At 41.9% G+C, this 20,186-nt stretch overlaps 1 protein-coding gene across 1 annotated transcript in view; it reads left to right on the forward strand.

Moving 5' to 3' along the window:
• Positions 1-20,186, forward strand: part of LOC134441120 (uncharacterized) — a 41,160-nt gene that overhangs the window by 6,427 nt on the left and 14,547 nt on the right. Inside the window, 2 exon segments of the mRNA XM_063191310.1 lie at positions 4,561-5,139; positions 16,646-16,717. Of these exon segments, the coding sequence (XP_063047380.1) occupies positions 4,561-5,139; positions 16,646-16,717 (651 nt within the window).

A 20,186-nucleotide genomic window follows, 5' to 3' on the forward strand; every position in this document is an offset into this window, starting at 1 on the left:
AAAATCAAAGACACCCATCAGCAAACAATTCCCTGAGAGAACAATTTCACCGAATGTAGCCCTGTTGGTAGCAATAAACAATAACAACCGCATGAAGCGGCTCGTGGCACAGTGATCAGTGTTGCCAGATTGGGCCGTTACCTTCCCAATTCGGCTGCTTAGGAAAGCTGTAAAAACAGTAAAAGGCAGGTTTTCCTTTATAGAAAATAGAAACCCGTAGAAATCAATAGAATTTGTTGAAAATGGGCGGAATTTAGCGTCTCCAGGAGTTTTTTTCAGCACCGTTTGGACGAGATTTGATCAGACACATCTGGCAACACTGAAATTGGCACATTGTTCCAAGGTAGTAGCACCAGAAGCTAGAATTGCTGTCAGTAGTGCTGTCAGTGCCAGGATTTTTTTCTGAGTAAATGAAGACAGCAATAGTCATATAGAGTAGACAACTGTGTATTCCCCTAATGACGACTGCAATGTTATGATGCAAACAGGGTGCGAACTTCGTTATTTCCTTGTGTCTTGTCTGACTCTGAACAGGTTGAACAGGGACATGCTGCTAGAATAAAGCATTCAACAGACATCAATCGAGTGCTTCAGTGAAGTTGTTGTCTCGGTGGGCAGGAGTGGGGTGATTGACAGGTTCAGATCAACTTTTGTATAATAAATGTAGGCCTACATATGATTTTTATTTTTTCTATTTTTTTTTATTTTACTATTGCCATTTTTTTATTTTAATCTACCCTGGCCTACTCTGTAGGCCTATGTTTTGTATGTGTTTTATACTTGCCATTTTGTGCTGTTGTAATTGTCTATCCTATAGCCTATTTCCAAGTGTTTATTGTATGGCTCCCAAAAGATAAATTCCCTTCAGGGCAATAAAGGTTTTCATTCATTCATTCATTCATTCATTCATTCATTCATTCATTCATTCATTCATTCATTCATTCATTCATTCATTCACTTAAGAGATGTGTGACTTGAGTCCAACTCAAGACAGAGCATCAACACCAGCTGTAAATATTTAGGATGCAAAAGCGACTCCCCCTGCTGGCATGTTTTTGTCACTGAAAGCTTTTTGGAGTGAGAATAAAAAGTTGGATCCTAATGCATAGCAGGGATACAGGAAGAGCTGAAAATCAACTGAATAAATATTATCATTTGTGTACAGTTGAAGGTGAAGATTGTGCACATCCCAGGAAAAGGCCAGTACAAAGGCTGATAGCACTGTAGTTTCAAAGTGAGAGGTCTGCGCACTTAAAATCCTTTTTGTTGTCTTTTATTATTTCATGGCTGGATAACGTTTCCACTTCATCAGATTCTCGGAATCATCTCATTCATCAGATTATCCGAATCTGATGAAGACTGTAAAGTAGAAAGGTTATTCAGCCACAAAATAATAAAACATAACAAAATGGATTTAAAGTATGCTGACCTCTCACTTAGAAACTATTATCATTTGTGTAACCTAAGGTTATCAAAGAACTGTGCACTAAATTTTAAGATAAATGTGTGTGACAGAATATTACCATTCTACAATCTTTTGAAGACGAATAGTCATATTTACTAAAGCCTTGGAATAAATGCATATAGGCTGTGTGTTAAAGTAAGTCAGTAAAATAACTGTGTGGGGTTGAGAGGGTTAAAGGTACACTGTGTGAGATTTTTAGTTGTTTATTTCCAGAATTCATGCTACCTATTCACTAATGTTACCTTTTTCATGAATACTTACCACCACCATCAAATTCTAAGTATTCATTATGACTGGAAAAATAGCACTTTTCATACATGAAAAGGGGGATCTTCTCCATGGTCCGCCATTTTGAATTTCCAGAAATAGCCATTTTTAGCTGCAAAAATGACTGTACTTGGGCCATTAGTTTATTACTTAGTAAACTTTCATGTAAAGATCAAATTTGGCAATAGGCAACGCAATTTCAATAAATAGCATAGTTGCAGTACCTTTTTTGACCATTTCCTGCACAGTGTACCTTTAAGGTGAATTATTATACGGCCCTCTAGAATGTTGGGAGGGCTCCCATTCACTTTCAATGGGCGGTCCCAACGTTCGGCAGTCAATTATTTTTCTATAGTGCCTAATAATGATGAAATAGCAGTTTTTCTTTCGGCACTTCATGACAAGTGTGACGCCCACTGGTTTTCTAGTAGCCTACCAAGGTTCACAAAGACAACAGGTGAAATCACAGACACTTCGACTCCCAACCCGTGAGGTTGGTGGAGGGTGTAATTGCTCCGCCATCCTCCTCCATGACTGAGGTACCCTGAGCATGGAACCATCTTCGCAAAGTTGCACTTGAAGAAGGGCTAAGGTCCTAAACGTTGTGCCATTAAACAACTGGGAGCATTAACAGTGTTGAAGACATTTACCATTTCCTTCAGTTACTTTTTTCAGTTTTGTCCAGCACCTGTGCCACTGATGTGCACGCATTCTCTGCTTTCTTGAAATCACTCATTCAGGATATTCACTTCCCATGCCTCTGCAGCTTGAGGCTGTGAGTCCTGAGTGTCAGGAGATCATTAGTCAGAAGCAGGGCCACTGCTAAGGTTTGAAGGCCTCAAGCATAACTGGTCAGGAGGTCCCCCTCATAATTAGGCCCCTAAATACAACAATAATAATAACAATATATTGTGTACCTCTGCACCTTGAGATTGTGAGTCCTGAGTGTCAGCTGGCCATTAGTCATCATGGGATCTGGGATCTGCAGGTCAACACAGAGTCAAGGTGATGGAGGAGGAAAACTTCTCAGTCTCGTCAGAAGACTCCTCAGTCATGGGTGCTGTTTTCACATCAGATATTAGACATGTTCTTTAACAAGGAATATAGGGAAGATGTCAAAAGAAGTCTTGAAATCTCTCCTTATAGCAGACTTTAAATCAACACCCCACATCTATGAGACTGTACACTTGGACAAAGATATCCATTATTGCTACATTACATTTGATTAACAGTCTTTTCCAGAGTAAGGTATGAATACAGATTAAAGGTCAGTCTGCCTGCTGAAAACAAGTCAAAGACACCCCAGCCATGGATGACAATGAAGGGGCCTATTGGGTATTAAACCCACCTACAATTTCTCAAATTACAGAGGAATTGGACCTGCGTGGTTCTGACTCACTGATCCCAACCACTCATTCATGCTTTGGCCACAACTTCAGGCACAGTTTGTTTCCATTAGGGTTACGGTTAGCGCTTTATGCAGGATATTTTGCTTCAGCAATATAGTTTCTAACAAGTATTGCTAACTTCGGTATGCTACACAGTACCAAGTGGATTTGAAAAAAAGTTTTTTTTCATCACCTCTAGATGGCACAAGTGTTCAACATTTCAACATGATGAAGGGATCCAATGGAATCAGGAAACTGTGTGATTTAGGATACAAGTGGATCCTATTCACAGAAAAAGATGATTTAACCCATTTTAACCCAAGCCCTTTTGGGGAAAAGGCGCCCTCTCCCTATTAAAACATAAAACAATATCTCAGCCTCCGAAGCATAGAAAAACATTTGATAAGTAGCATTTAAAAGCTAGGACCCTCATTTTGAATGTGTTAATTCAGCTCAAACATACCCACATTTTTATTTAAAAAACTCAAATCTCAAGAGTCTGAATGCAGCGTATATGTCGCTCCAGGCTAAAATGGGTTTAAAAAAAAAAAAAAAAAAGAAGAAGAAAAAGAAAAAGAATAACACTGTCTGTGGACTTGTAGAATGCACAACTGCTTAAAATCTGATGCCATTACAAAGATGAAAATAACTTTCCATACCGCCCCTCAAAACAGAAACTGTGATTTAGGATACAGTGAATCCTGTTCACAGAAAAAATTATTTAAACAACAACAAAAAAGTAACATCTTCAGTAGTAGACTTGTAAAGTGCACAGCTGCTTAAAAGATGATACCATTACAAAGGCGAAAGTAATTTTCCATACCGTCCATCAAGATAGAAAGGGAAAAAAAAGAAACAGGTTCTGGAGCCAGACAGACTAGATTATGTAGGCTATCTATGAATTTTCAAAAGACTGCATTGCACATTCAGGAGGTAGAGTCTGAAGACTGAACTGGTGCCACAGTGATCCTGGTGAGAGGTAAGAAAACCTTTGCCTAATGTGTGAGTTAATTATAGCAGGTAGCAGGCTTCACTCTGAGTTTCTTGATTGTTTTGAAGTGGTAGCCCAAATAAAACGCTTCAAATCCAAAAGATTTTCAATGTTTTCCACTGTTTCAGCACTATCTGTAAAATCTCATACATGCCAAGGGTTTTTCTGTGGTGGTGCTGGGTGGAGGGCATAGCCAGGTTACTGTGTATGGTCAATTTTACTCATTGTTGTGTTTCAAAATCATGTAGCCTAATGTAGAGAGCTTTGTGCACTACTTGGTTAAAAAAATAGCTGAAACTGAAAATGAAAGGAGAGTTTTTATAATCCCCAGTTGAGTCAGAAAATGACCTTAAGTACGTATTCATAGTATTCATAGCTCATAATTATACACCAACAGATTTTTGCCGTGTTTTCTACTGATTGTTTTCTAAGCTTTTTTTCTATCTTAGTGAAAGCAATGACTTCAAAATGAATCAGATGCCTCAGGGTGAGCGTGTTGAAGCCATCTCTGGTTCAGCACATGAGGGACATGATGGGTCCCTCAATAGAGGTCCAAAACAAGACTCAGAACATTTGCAGCATGAAGAACACAGCACAGAGTCTCCACTGCTACGGAGGCCTGTCTCTCCATCAGCCAGTCTCCAGTCTGACGATTCCATGGAGCATCCTCCCATCTCTATTGGCCAAGCACCACATCCTGGGCATGACGAGAGCCTTAGTCCTCCAGGTCCAACACAGAGAGCCGTGTCTCCATCCCCCAGTCTCCAGTCTGACAAGTCCATGGAGCATCCTCCCATCTTCAGCGGCCAAGCACCACATCCACATGTTGGGGCCTCCTCTCCACAACATCCACATGCTGGGGCCTCCTCTCCACCACATCCACATGTTGTGGTCACCTCTACTACAGCTGACAGAGGGCATGTTGAGACCCTTAGTCCTGGACCAACACAGAGATACCTGTCTCCATCACTCAGCTATCGATACAGCTCCATGCAGCTCAGGGAGAGAGATATGTATTATTCCCCAAGGTAAAAGCACATGATATGATATGATATGATATATGATATATGATATGATATATGATATATGACATGATGATATGACATGATATATGACATGATGATATGACATGATATATGATATGACATGATATATGATATGACATGATAAATGACATGACATGATATGATATGATGTGATATGACATGATATGATATGATGAGATATGGTAAGATATTATGCACAGCATATGCATGTTGCAGATCTGATGTAAAGATGCAATTTATTATTTTGGTCAGGAAAATACACTAAAAATATCTGAAAAGTGCTTAACACACACACACACACACACACACACACACACACACAGACACGCACACACTCATATATAGTACATGCATGCACGCACGCACGCACACACACACACACACACTGACACATGCATGCACGCACGTACGTACGCACACACACACGGACACATGCATGCACGCACGCACGCGCACACACTGACACATGCATGCACGCACGTACGCACGCACACACACACACACACACACATACACACACAAACACACACACCTATAAAATTCCCTTCATGTATTTGTGTAATTTAGGTATATTGCCAGGTGGACTTGCCTTTCTTGCTGCAAATGCTGCTATCCCTCAACCATCTATAGGCCTAATGTCACATCAGACCGGGTATGTCACCAGCCACCATTTCCTTCTGTTTGTGGTGTGTGTGTGTGTGTGTGTGTGTGTGTGTGTGTGTGTGTGTGTGTGTGCGCGCGCGCACACGCGTGTGTGTGATGGCTGTTATTCGTGTGTTTAACCTCTGTGTGCAGGTAATCGGATGATCCAGCGTGTGGCTCTGTCCTCTGAGTGGACTGCTGTTTAAGATTTAGTTTTGGACAAATTGTGTGGATGAACGTGTGCATGAGTGCTTGAGAGGGTGGTGCATGTGTGTTCGAGTGCCCAGGAAACGTCAGTGTGTGATGGTTAGCGGTGTATGCGTGATCATTACTTTCTTTAGGTTTCTTTCATTTACTTGTTTTCCTTTAAGTTCATCTTTAATGTACACACGGTAACCTGATCGGGAGTGTATGTTCCCCGGGTCCTATGTTCAACAGGGCCTATGTTCCCCTGTCTTTGTATGGGGTTTCCGAGTTTTCAAATTGTGCCCTACCCAAAACTATCCCTAAACCTAACCTGTCAGAGGTGCAACAACAACCTGCACTTTGCCATGTGCCAGCAGTCTACTTGAAAGCAGTGGGGAACATAGAACCCTTTTATGAAAAAAGGATCCTAAGTTCCCCGCATTGTATGTTTCCGAGTTTTCAAATTGTTCCCTTCCCAAAACCATCCCTAAACCTAACCTGTCAGTAATGCAATGTTTCTGAGTTTTCAATTTGTGCCCTGACCAAAACTATCCCTAAACCTAACCTGTCAGAGGTGCAACAACAACCTGCGCTTTGCCATGCGGTAGTCTACATGGAAGCAGCGGGGAACATAGAACCCTTTTCTGAAAAAAAGGGTCGTCCCCAGCTGCGGGGAACATAGGACCCGGGGAACATATTGATGACCCCAGTTAACCTTGCGTTAGAGGTAAATCATCTAATTGAAGAGCCTCATTTTCTAAACTAAATGATGTCTACTGGTATATCTGAGATATACCACGTGTGAAAAATGTTGCAAAGTATGACACACAAAAATGGACTGTATAATGGGCTGGTCCAGGGAAAATAGCAAACTGCACAGGTTGTCTGGTAAGAACAAAAATGGATAATCCCCAATGAAAGGACACACACACAAGTTTAAAGGCCTTGATGAAACCGTGGTTTACTAAAATATAAAAAAATACAAACAAGACATAAATGAATAGTATATACATAATAATCATAATTAACACAATAAACACGAATGCACAACATTCATGAATAAATGAGAACACAATATATATATACAATAAAATGAGGGAAACTGCCTAAAGCAGGTTTCCTTAACCACACATTAATGTGTAAATGCCTACTGCAAAGTACACAACAAACCCAATGAAAACACAGCGAGTGTGTTTAGTAACAGAAAAGGAGCGCGGCTCCTTTAAGAGAGCTGGTCTTGCGCTCTTGCGTTTCTACAGCGCACAGAGAACAATCGGTGACGCAGCTCTTTAACTGAACACGGACCTATGTAGCCACTACTCTGCCACAGTAACAGATTACTGCACAAATCTGCACTCTGACAAACCCGCGGACATTGAGAAACAGTAAGTGCTATTATACAAACATAACAAAGTAAGACACAACGGAACACAGAAACGGTCAACACATACTCGCGCTGCCGACGCAATGTTGCAATGTAACAAACAATCGCGAGTACACACACAACACAATAACAACACAATAACAGCAACTTACATTCTCAAAGACGCACGGTCAACACACAGGCAAAGAAATGAGAATGATAGGATCCTGAATATCCCGAGACACAAAGAGAGAAATGAGAATAGGGAGAAAAGAGAGAGAGAAAGTCGGATCCACGTTACCAATGCTACCACAGTCCTGCATGGAGTCCCCGTTGGTCACTTCTGTGCTGGTGGGCATAGGTCCGACCCCATAATAAAGACTGTTTTTTGCGCGAAGTCTATGTAAATGAGCTCGTGCACGAACGTCTGCACCAATCATAGGAGACAATAACAGCGTGTGCAGCACTCCTGTGTATGTCCACAAAACGTCACTGGTACAGACTCAGACACCCTGACGCCAGAATTCTAAACACCACGTCCTCTAGAGCAGCGGTCCCCAACCACCGGGTCGCGGACCGGTGCCGGTCCGTGGACTATTTGATACCGGGCCGCACGACATAAGTTTTTTTTTTGTTTTTTTTTAATCCAGAAGACATGCCTTTGTTATGAACTGCAGTGCAGAACTTATCTCAAATATAACTTTTAGTATCGCCATATTAATATTTGCATTAGCCTAGACGTAGCACAAGTAGGCTATTTTAATTTTCAATAACAAGCAAACTTTTCTTTGTGCCGTCCAATCAGTTGAATGTCAAATGCGCCAGACGCATGCTCCGAGGTCGCGCCCACTTTACATTTCAATGCTGCAATGCAAAGTGGATGGTGGCCGTTTTGGAGAGTTGGCTGTCTTCTCCGGGCGGCTCTTTCTTTTTAAGGCTTTTGAACATTGCGAAGCAAACTTTTGGGAGCTATTTTAGAAATCCACTTCTATCATTTGTTGCTATTGTATTTCAGTTTTGTGACAACGCTGTGTTACAAACGTAATTGCGTTGCGAGACATGTTTTGTGGTTGCAACTAATAATGACCAACACTTGTTTCAGGAGCTCCTGAAAGTCAGCGTTAGCAGAAAATCAAGCGATGACATGCAACCTTTTGCCGTTTTAAAAATATTGCACATAAAACCACAGGCACTCGAACCGCGGTAGAATCAAACGCTGGTTATGCAGCAGTCCACACAAACGCGACGCGAGGGCACGAGCTGCTATTTAGACTAGAAGCATTTCCAGAAAAAGGCCCTTTATAAGGGTGTTAGAAGCATTTTTTAGTAAAAGTTGGGAACCTAGTTTTCTAAGACAATTAGAGTACCCTGAATTCAGCTAGCGTGGTTCCCAAGCTGAATTTTGAGTTTTTGACCATGAAATGGGCAAAAAACAAAATGGCCGCCGAAATTCTTGATTTTGGGCAGAATATGTAGAAAGTACCACTTCTCCATGGAAATAAATGTGCAATGCTCACATATTTGCATTTATCATGCATTCCTACACTTACACAAAGGCAAATTGTCATGGCGAAAAGATAAAAAAAATACTATAATTATGCCGTTCTAATAATAAGATATTCTCGTAAACTGGCATTCAATAGCAATAGCCTCCATGAAGCACATTATCATACAAAATTGTCATTCAATAAGATTTTGAAAGAAAAAGAGAGGCAAAGAAGATAGTATTATCTAAAAGACTAAATATTAGGACATTTATATGTCCCCTGTTCTTTGAAGGAGATGAGTGAGTCATCTCTATGGGAGCGCACTCTCAGCTGTACGATTAGCTGAAGACCTTTGCAATCACACCAAAGGTCCAATCAACTGTGTGGTCAGGATGTCCACTTTGTCAAAACCGAATGGTTGCGCGCAAATAAGCCAGTCTGATGCCAAACATCTCTTCGGCTGTCGGCAATAAGGTTGTCTTGAGAGATGGCTCACTCATCTCCTTCAGAGAATGGGGACATATTCATGTCCTAATGCTCTCTTTCAGTCGAATCGTTCGCATATCTATGGGAGAGTTACAATCACTCCCGATTGCTGGTCCAAACTAGGCAGAACTCCAAGAGCATCCTGTAATGATAGCGTTTCTATTACCTTACAGACAATCAGTAGTCCTGCCCAGAACCCTATGTTCCGGTGGCAACGTGGTCACATCTGGCCGGTAGAACCGGACAAAGGTGGCGGGGTTGGCCCAACCAACCGCTCTGCACACCCTTGAAACTGCTGCACCCTTGAAGAGAGGACAAGATGTAGAGACCTGCACTAGTAAAGTGAGCCCTAATCTGAGCCGGGGGTTGGCGACCCTTGGACTCATATGCCAGGGCAATGGTTTGAACCAACCATTTGGAGACCTCTATTTCAAAACTGTGAGCCCTGTAGAGGGCTTGATGAAGCACACAAACAGCTTCTCAGTGTTCCTAAAAGAGTGAGTCCTGTTCATGTAGATGCGTAAAGCGTGCACAGGGCACAAGTTGTGTTGTCACCTCTCTTCGACGGATCTGAAAGGTGGTGTGCAAAAGCAGTTTGGAGAGGCCCCTCTTGGAGGGGCTCGAAAGGGGCCCCACACATAGCCTCCAGTACTACAGAGATATCCCAGGAGGGTATCGTCTGATGTAGCACGGGGCGTAAGTATCTAGTGGATGGGCACTCAGAGTGTTGGAACCGAATCCTACATGGCACGATGAAATCGCTGCAAAGTAGACTTAAATGGTAAAGCCTTGTCTCCCCCCAATAAGTCTTGTAGGAAGGACAACACCATCGGTACTGAACACTTTCGCGTTGGTCACACTAGCGTTCGAAGACAGACCACTTCAGGTTATACAGTGTCCCAGTAGATTGGGCCCTGGCCCCTTAAATTGTCCTGATAACGTTATCCAGAAAAGCGGTTAGGTTCAAATGCTCCCTTGCCAGACCCATAGGGGCAGGTGGCCCCTGGGCTGGGGTATGTCCTCCTCCGGGTCCGTTGCCAGACTCGAACCTGCAGGAGAGGGGAAAGTAGCAGGAGGGGCTGAAGCCCCTATGCTCTCAGCTGAGGCCCCTGAGCCCCGTGGGCTAAGGGGGGACAAACCCTGAGAAATCTCGCTTCCTTGCAGGAGGGGAAAAGGGGAAGGCGAAGGCGAAGGCGAAGGCGCTCGTGGTGCATTATGCAGGACTTTTGGAGCGCGCCATGCCTGGTGACAGGGTGCGCTTTCGTGCCAAGCACAGTGGCCTGCGATGATGCCCAAGGGGCTCCAAGGCAGCTGCTTGAGCTGGGGAAGCCACATCAGCCACTAGGGTGGTGGTCAGTACTGTATGAGATTCTCTGTGGTGGCAGGGAGTTGGGATAAAGAGTCGTCCACCTTAGGCGGGAGATCGAAGCACTTTGCCAGGGGGGAGTCAGAGTCTGACTCCACTGAAATTCTTTGCCAGCAGTCGACCGTAGTCAAGAGAACAAAGGGACAGAGCAGGCTAGAACTAGTCAAGCTCTCGTAACTCGTGTCCTTCAGGGTACTCGTGACCTCAGTCAGGAGACGTGAGTCCAAGGAACCGGGTACGCACAAATGTTTGTAAAGAACTTTTACTCTGTATTGTTTCTAATCTGCCGTGAGTAGATTCCGTCATTGTGAAGTTTCTTGCTGCCATGGGGAGGACACTGTACATTTCATATGTTTGATCTGCAATGGGTGATCTCAGGTTAAAAGAGAGTGTCCACCTACACAAAGCTGAGGCTGTCTCGGTGATCACAATTATGCCTGTGACATTTACCCACTTCATAGCCTGATCAGAATCTGGCTAAACTTGTGAGCCAATCTCTTGACCACAAAGTGGCCTTTTTGGAATTCAGACAAAATGGTTCTGGAAGCTGACTCATCAAGTAGATACACTGGGCCCCATTGTGCATAATTAAGATGGCCATACCGCTTAAAGTAGGGCAACATTAGGCTGAAAGAGTGAAAATTCAGATCCCAGGTAGCTTCACGTTGTTCTCTGTTGTGTATTGCAGCAGAACAGTAACCATATCCATATACTGCCACCAGTTCACATCATCAGATTGACTCTCAGCAATATCATGCAGAAGATTTCTGTCCTTTTCCTGATACTGGAATGAAATCAGTTCACTAATTGTCTGAGGATCATCACCATTAGCCATCCTAGCAAGACAGGTAGAGAAGACTTGGCATGAGAAGACCCTAAAGGGATTGCAGAGTAGACTTGTATGCCATAGTTTTGTTGGATACCTTTCCTGCCAGAACAAGTTCAACAGGGCCTTATCCAAGCAATCCACCATCCATACATTGGTCAGTCCAGATCCATTCATATGTTCTCCTATGGCCTTAAGGAAGTTGATTGACAAGTGAAGTCCTCCTAGGCGAGGTATTCATCTGTTGTTCTATTCAGAAATTGCTCACTTTAATTCTTCAAGTCTGCAGTACAATGCTTGGTCAACTGTGATAACTGTTCCTGTCCAAAATGTTAAGATATGACAATGCATTTGTATTCAAAGTATAAAAACGTGTGCAGTAGCGAGGACTATTGGCAAATACCCCGCAGCAGTCTGTTGTTCCTTTGATGACAGTGACTGATTGAACACTGACCAAGAAGTCTTCATGTCAAAGTTTTGACAGTGCAAGAAGAAAGCTAGATCTGTAGCCTTTGCTTGTCTAGCATACTTATGCTCCTCTCCAGATTTTCCAAAGCATGATTAAGCAATGGGTGCTGAAAAAGTTGGCTTGAATGTCCTATGAGTAATCCAGAGAGGATGTAGCTCCATCAGGGCATTTGGCACATTTAATGTCTGTCTAGTAGACACCTCTATATCTTTAACAGAATCATCAATTGGTTGGCCTCTCTGCCATGCTGCCATTTGTGTTGCATGGGAAGTATTCTTCCCATCAAGTGTTTCATCCAGGATATCAATGTTATCACATGTGTAGTGGATGAATTTATCTGCCACAATGTTTGTTGGAATAATGGCACCACTCTCTTGGTTCAGTGTTTTAGAGTGCTCTCAGCTAAGGAGGATCTGGACTTGGAGGACCTGGTCGTAACTCAGACAATGACCTGCCTGATTGAATAGTCATATTAGGTCTTTTACCCAATAGCTTGATGAAGAGTACAAGCAAGGCTGACATGTTTCGGAGTCCATTTTTTGCCATCACTGACACAATAAACAAGGACTTTAGCCTCATTCAGAACTCTTCTTTGAGGAAGTTTTTCCTTGCCACCAATTCCATCATCTTCAAGAGATGTCTGGCCACTAACAACCAGGCTGAGTAGCATGTATAGACTATCTGGAATGTATGCAATAGTATCTGATAGAATATATAAAATATGTCTGAACATTTTTCAAAATTTACGTTATATGTAATATCATGGTGTCATCTAGCGATTTCTGGACAGTTTTCAGAGAGCCAATAGCAACTTTCAGTGATTTTTTGGAAACACTAAATACTTCACATAATGCAAAGTATTTCTAAAATACTTACATCAATTTTCTTAACCATATAAACACACATAGGCTACAAATATCTTATTAGAAAAGCTAAATATTTAAAACGTTTAGGCTAACACCTAGCCTACAATATTAGCATTATTAGCATTCTAGAAGCTATTTTATACTTTTTAAAATCCTCTATAGTAGATACATTCATCAAGAAACATTAATGGGACACAAAATGTTAGAAAAGAGCATTTATTTCCAAGTACAGCAATACTTGGTAAAAATGCTCTGTCAAAAATAGCGTATTTTGGCAGCCATTTTGTTTTTCAAATTTAACTGTCAAAACCTCAAAATCCAGCTTGGGAACCAGTCTAGTTGAATTCAGCACACTTAAATTATGTTAAGTACATAGGTTCCCAACTTTTACTAAAAAATGCTTCTAACATTCACAAATATGAAAAATGTGTCTAGACTAAGTGGCAAACTTCAGCGGTATCATCTCCAGCATCCAACTATTCCCCGTGTCGTGTGTTCGAGAAAACAATGACGACTGCTTGTTGGAAACGGTTGATCTTGAATTAATAGAAGCGCCACTTAACCAGGAGACCTATAACCCAGTCATAAATAGCCCTGAATTTCACTGCGCAAAATGCCCTCAATGAAAATGAACATGGCCAGAGCAGAGAACGCATAGGGCCTATTCTCGCATGGTGAAAAATAGTAGCAGTATGTAGTAGCCTAGTTTTGGGTGATCTCCCTTGCACCACTAGCTCTATGACCAAGAATGGCTCCACAAATTAGTGGGGTAATTGTCAGTTTAATAGTCAAATACTGAATGTTACACATTTTGAATGGAATGAAGGAAAAGGATTAGGCCTTATTTTTAGACCCTATTGATACTATTGATACTATTATTATTAGGCCTATTAATAATAACAATGATAACTAATAGGCCTAATAATAATAGTGTGGTGATAATAATATTTATTATTATTATTATTATTATTATTATTATTATTATTATAACGCGTGACTACCGGTCCGCGAAAAAAAATGGGACTCAAACCGGTCCCTGGTGCCAAAAAGGTTGGGGACCCCTGCTCTAGAGCAGTGTTTCTCAACCTTTTTTTTAGGCGAGGCACCCTTTCAATTACTGAACATTTTCAAGGCACCCCAAAGCAACAAGCTGTAACATGGCATCGCATCGGATACCACAAAAGCTTAGAAAAGTAACACATTTGGAGACGTCACACAACCTACATTCGAAGTTGCAGCTTACTGGGGCAACCTAAATTTACTTTATTGTGTGTAAATGGCAGATGAAAGATTCCACTGACTAGCATTAACTTATCCATTTAGACAAATATGTATTATATTACATAACTTTAGTTATCAGCCACGTTTCCGCGGCACCCCTGAGGGGGGCCCGCGGCACCCCAGGGTGCCCCGGCACCCCTGTTGAGAAACACTGCTCTAGAGAACCTCAGGGGCTGGCTATACGGGAATGATTTTCTATGCCAGTGACAACGTTCCCCTGGACTAACCATATGAAACCCACCAGAAACGTGGCACAAAACGAGTTTTTTGAATAATGGGTTCCAGAGTGCGAAAATCGAGTAACGCAGGCGTTTGCGTTGCCATTGTTCCAGGCGAAACGGATTTGTTTACATCTGCGTCACAGCCACATGGCCAAAAACAGTGAGGTATCTTCACAGTGACCACTAGCTTTGCGCACAACATTAATTCCATGCACAATGGCATCATCAGACAACTGTTTGTGTGGACTGTGGAGACTCTTTCATTTCTACCACGGTCAATGTTTCAAACTGCCCAGTGTGGGTCACTCGTGTTCAAAATCCCCAGTCCATATTTTAATGGGGCCGTGTAGGTTAGGTTTTCTGACCAAAAAACCCTGACAAACACGAAGCAAAGCTTCATAATATCTCACAGTTACTCAACTGTGTTACGGTCAACAGTGCAGGGGAACAAGTCTGCACTTTTTTAGGAGAAAAAAAACAGAGCAGACGAACCCATCTCCCTAGAACACAAATTATTTTGTTTGTTTGTCTGTCAATATGGAGATAAATTGTCAAAAACATACTCCTCCTCCACTGTCATCAGTGTTGCCAGATTGGGCTGGTTCCCACACAATTGGGCTGCTTAGGATGGCCGTGTGCGGGTAAAAATGGCATTTATCAGAAAACCCGCCCACTTTTTGCCATAGAAATCAATAGAATTGGGCGGGATTTTGTGCTTCTAGGCGGGTTTTGAACATTTTTTGGGCTGGAAATCATCAGCCTCATCTGGCAACCCTGACTATCATAGCTAATTGTAACACCATTGACGGTAACACGGTTGACATTTCAGCCATTTTTATGGTGTTGTGCTAACTGAGGACCTCAGAAGTTCCACCACAACACCTTAATCAATTCATGTATTTGTATGCTTTATCTGTGTTTTTCTACATGTGATTTCTAATTCAGATTCTTATGAATATGTTGATAACACAGTTGACAGGCAATTTTCCCGCTATGAGAACATGAAAAAGAATGGATTAAATTATGGAAGGATGGAGCTCAAAACTTATCAAAAAGTCTTCCCATATCCTGCCAAAGAGGTTATGACATCACGTGATGTTATTCGTATGGCCTAAGACCAAACCATTACTGATTTATGGAGGGGGTTTCAGACCGTGACACGGTTAACACCGTTTTCGTGGACACACACAAAATGGTAAATTTCATGTATAATGGAAAGGACAGTGGTCTTTCTGACAGTTTTGTCATATTGTGATGATTACTGTGAATCAACATTTGCAATCGTCTTGGGCAAAACAAGTTTCTTTACATGCTAATATGAAGACTGAATCTGACATTTGGAAAATGGGACAGCATGAAAACGCCCAAAACCAGTATTAAATATTCATTCTTGCTGAGGGAAATAATGCCATGTCTACACTTTCTGTATTATATGAAAGATAAATGTTTTCTAATGTCCAAAACATCATTGGATGCAGTTAATAGTTAGTGGAATTGGCAAATAAAATCCATGGACTTAAAAGCGTTGTCGATTCGTAGAATCACTCATATATTTTCCCCTTGGAAATCCAACTTTGAGAATGCTCTTAGTTCCGTTATGAAATCCACTTGTAGCAGTCAAAGTGAACAAGCTAGCCAACAACACCGACTGACTGTATTGTGAACTTCAGATTCGCTATGATGTAACTGGACAGCAAGTCTCTCTCAACGCCAGAAGGAGTCTGCGGCCAGGCTACTGCTCGCCTCACTACTGTATGTGTCAGTGGGCGTTATGCCAAAGCGTTCAGAGTAAAGAAATGATAATCACCCGTAGAAAATAGTAGAACATTATCAGGAATTGAGGGCACACCATACATACTTCTATTAAGTGTATAAAAACGTTTAATACAATATTACCAGGTTGCATTCACAGAACGAGCAAAATGGCGCATGCGCTCAAGCTTGTTAACGAGGGATTGCGCAATCCGGGGTGAGGCCAGTTCAGAGTTGCCCCAAATTCAGCGTATTCGGAGCAATTTGACATGAAATGGGCAAATATTACGATTTTGGCCACGGAAATGATTGAAAATGAGTGAAACTGTTTAAATACTGCTCAAATGGTAGTTATGGTGCAGATGCTCGAAAACAATAGCTGTTATTGTTACTATTAGCCTATTCACATTTACTGCAGCTCATCATTCTCAGGTCTGGCTGGTGAGGCCGTGCCTCCCCTGCCGTATTGGAGTGCACGTGCTTGCTATAGGCTACCCCCCAGGTGCGCATATGTGAAACATGTTTTTATTTATTCTGTTACAGAGCTCATCACATGAAGGCCGGCCGGCACATTCTCTTGACACACCTGACACACGTTTTCTACAACCTGTACCCGTGAGCCTGTGTACCCGGGATTTGGACTAGAGTATGATTCACATGTCTCTCTTTGTCAGATCAAGTAGTTGTCATTTGTAACTAGAAATGCACTCAGAGAGTGCAGACCACGCCATTTGACATTTGACCATGTTACACCTTCATATTTGAAATGGAAAGTCTTTCTTCTGCCTTGTTTTTGTGGAGTTAACTGGAATGCCAAAATTCGCCCTATCCCGCAATGGGGAAGAATCTTTTTTTTTTTTATTCCTGGATGCGGATCGTGATCCGGATCACCACCTTTTGTCCTTTTGTCATTTCCAACAACTCCAGCAAAATTTCATCAAAATCCGTTGGTAACTTTTTTTGTTATCCCGAATGACAAACAGACCGGCAGACAGACAGACAGACAGACAGACAGGCAGACAGACAGACAGACAGACAGACAGACAGACAGACAAACCAACACAACCGAAAACAGCCTCCTTGGTGGAGGCAACTACATGTGTTTAAAAGTGTCAGGACTCCAGTGGCTGTAAACTCTCTGGATGTTTCACAGGAAAAGTGTCAGGAGGAGTCCAGTTGCTTACAGTAAACTCTCTGGATGTTTCACAAGGGTTGTTAGCATTGATGCAGATGCAGTTTGGTCAAAGTATTGCATCATGATTTCATACATACTGTATGTTGCCTTCATTTTCTCAGAAATCCCGATCTTAAACTTGCAATACTGGGTTGGGATTTTTTGACGTCGTCTCGTGCGGAAGAAGCCAAGACTGAGATACCCGAGTATATGTAGCCTAATTTTATGCAATTTGTGTCATGGCCATGACTGCTGCATCTGCACTCTGCTGAAACAACAAACTTCAAAGATGTACCTTAAAGTGATACTGTCCCATTTTTGGAAATAAGCTTATTTTACACCTCCCCTTGAGTTAAAAAAAAATAGGGTTTGACCGTTCTCCTGTACTTTCAACCATTTTCTGGGTATGGCAGTGCAGATTTTACCTCCAAGCTAGCAGTTAACATTGAGTCCTATGAGACCAGCTGGCGGCTAATTGGTCTCATAGGACTCAATGTTAACTGTTAGCTTGGAGGTCAAATTTGCAGTTCCACACCCAGAGAACGGTTGAAAGTATAAGAGAACGGTAAAACCCTATTATTTTACTCAAAGGGATCACTTTAAGATAATTTATTGGCGGTGCATGCACTGTTGCATGATGTGTTTCACATTATAATTACAATATAGTTCAAAATCAAAGACGACACACACCAGCAAACATGTCCCTGATTTCACCGGATGTAGCCCTGTGGCTGTAGCGATAAACAGTAACAGCAGCATGAATAGGCTCGTGGCGCAGTGATCAGTGTGTTACAGCCGTTACTCGCCCAGTTGGGCTGCTTGGGAAAGCTGTAAAAACGGTAAAAGGCAGGTTTTTCTTTATAGAAAATCGATCCATAGAAATCAATAAAATTTGTTGAAATTAAGCAGAATTTAGCGCCTCCAAGCGTTTNTTGAGCATCGTTTGGGCGGGATTTGATCAGACACATCTCGCAACACTGACAGTGATTGGCACATTGTTCCAAGGTAGTAGCACCAGAGGCTAGAATTGCTGTCAGGAGTGCTGTCAGTGGCAGGATTTATTTTTCTGAGAAAAGGAAGGCAGCAATAGTCATATAGAGTAGACCACTGTGTATTCCCCTAATGACGACTGCAATGTTATGATGCAAACAGGGTGCGAACTTCGTTATTTCCCTGTGTCTTGTCTGACTCTGAACAGGTTGAACAGGGACATGCTGCTAGAATAAAGCATTCAACAGACATCAATCGAGTGCTTCAGTGGAGTTGTTGTCTCGGTGGGCAGGAGTGGGGTGATTGACAGGTTCAGATCAACTTTTGTATAATAAATGTACATATGATTTTTATATTTTATTTTGCATAATTTTATTATTGTCAATATTTTTATTTTAATCTACTCTGGCTTCTGTATGTTTTGTATGTGTTTTATACTTGCCATTTTGTGCTGTTGTAATTGTCTATCCTATAGCCTATTTCCAAGTGTTTATTGTATGGCTCCCAAAAGCAAGATAAATTCCCTTCAGGGCAATAAAGGTTTTCATTCATTCATTCATTCATTCATTCATTCATTCATTCATTCATTCATTCACTCACTTGAGAGATGTGTGACTTGAGTCAAACTCAAGACAGAGCATCAACACCAACTGTAAATATTTAGGATGCAACAGCAACTCCCCCTGCTGGCATGTTTTTATCACTGGAAGCATTTTGGAGCAAGAATAAAAAGTTGGATCCCTAATGCATAGCAGGGATACAGGAAGAGCTAAAAATCAACTGAATAGAAATTATCATTTGTGTACAGTTGGAGGTGAAGATTGTGCACATCCCAGGAAAAGGCCAGAACAAAGGCTGACTGCACTGTAGTTTCAAAGTGAGAGGTCTGCACACTTAAAATCCTTTTTGTCCATTTCATGGCTGGATATACATTTCGACTTCATCAGATTCTCGGAATCATCTCATTCATCAGATTATCCGAATCTGATGAAGACTGTAAAGTAGAAAGGTTATTCAGCCTGGGTGAGCATGGGTGAGCGGTTAGGGCGTCAGACTTGCATCCCAGAGGTGGCCGGTTCAACTCCCGACCCGCCAGGTTGGTGGAGGGAGTAATCAACCAGTGCTCTCCCCCATCCTCCTCCATGACTGAGGTACCCTGAGCATGGTACCGTCCCACCGCACTGCTCCCCATGGGGCGCCACTGAGGGCTGCCCCCTTGCACGGGTGAGGCATAAATGCAATTTCGCAGTGTGCAGTGTTCACTTGTGTGCTGTGGAGTGCTGTGTCACAATGACAATGGGAGTTGGAGTTTCCCAATGGGCTTTCACTTCACTTCACTTTAGAAAAAAAAAAAAGAAAAGAAAAATAGAACAAGAAGGATTTTAAATGTGCGGACCTCTCACTTTGAAACTATTATCATTTGTGTAACATAAGGTTATCAAAGAACTGTGCACTAAAATTTAAAATAAATGTGTGTGACAGAATATTACCATTCTACAATATTTTGAAGATGAATAGTCATATTTACTAAAGCCTTAGAATAAATGCATATAGGCTGTGTGTTAAAGTAAGTCAGGAAAATAACTGTGAGGGGTTGAAAGGGTTAAGGTGAATTATTATATGGCCTTCTAGAATGTTGCGAGAGCTCCCATTCACTTTCAATGGGCGGCCACAACGTTCAATTATTTTTCTACAGTGCCCACTAATGATGAAATAGTAGTTTTTCTTTCGTCACTTCATGACAAGTGTGACGCCCACTGGTTTAGTAGCCTACCAAGGTTCACAAAGACAACAGGTGAAATCACAGACACCTGTGTGACTACCACAAAAGCCATTTCCCATATGCTAAAACTGAATCTCTCAATTCACATCCAATAGATCAGTTGAAATCTCAATTAAAAGGAAAATCTACCAGTAAAT

The sequence above is a fragment of the Engraulis encrasicolus genome, chromosome 24 (assembly GCF_034702125.1).
Source record: "Engraulis encrasicolus isolate BLACKSEA-1 chromosome 24, IST_EnEncr_1.0, whole genome shotgun sequence".
Classification (NCBI taxonomy): domain Eukaryota; kingdom Metazoa; phylum Chordata; class Actinopteri; order Clupeiformes; family Engraulidae; genus Engraulis; species Engraulis encrasicolus.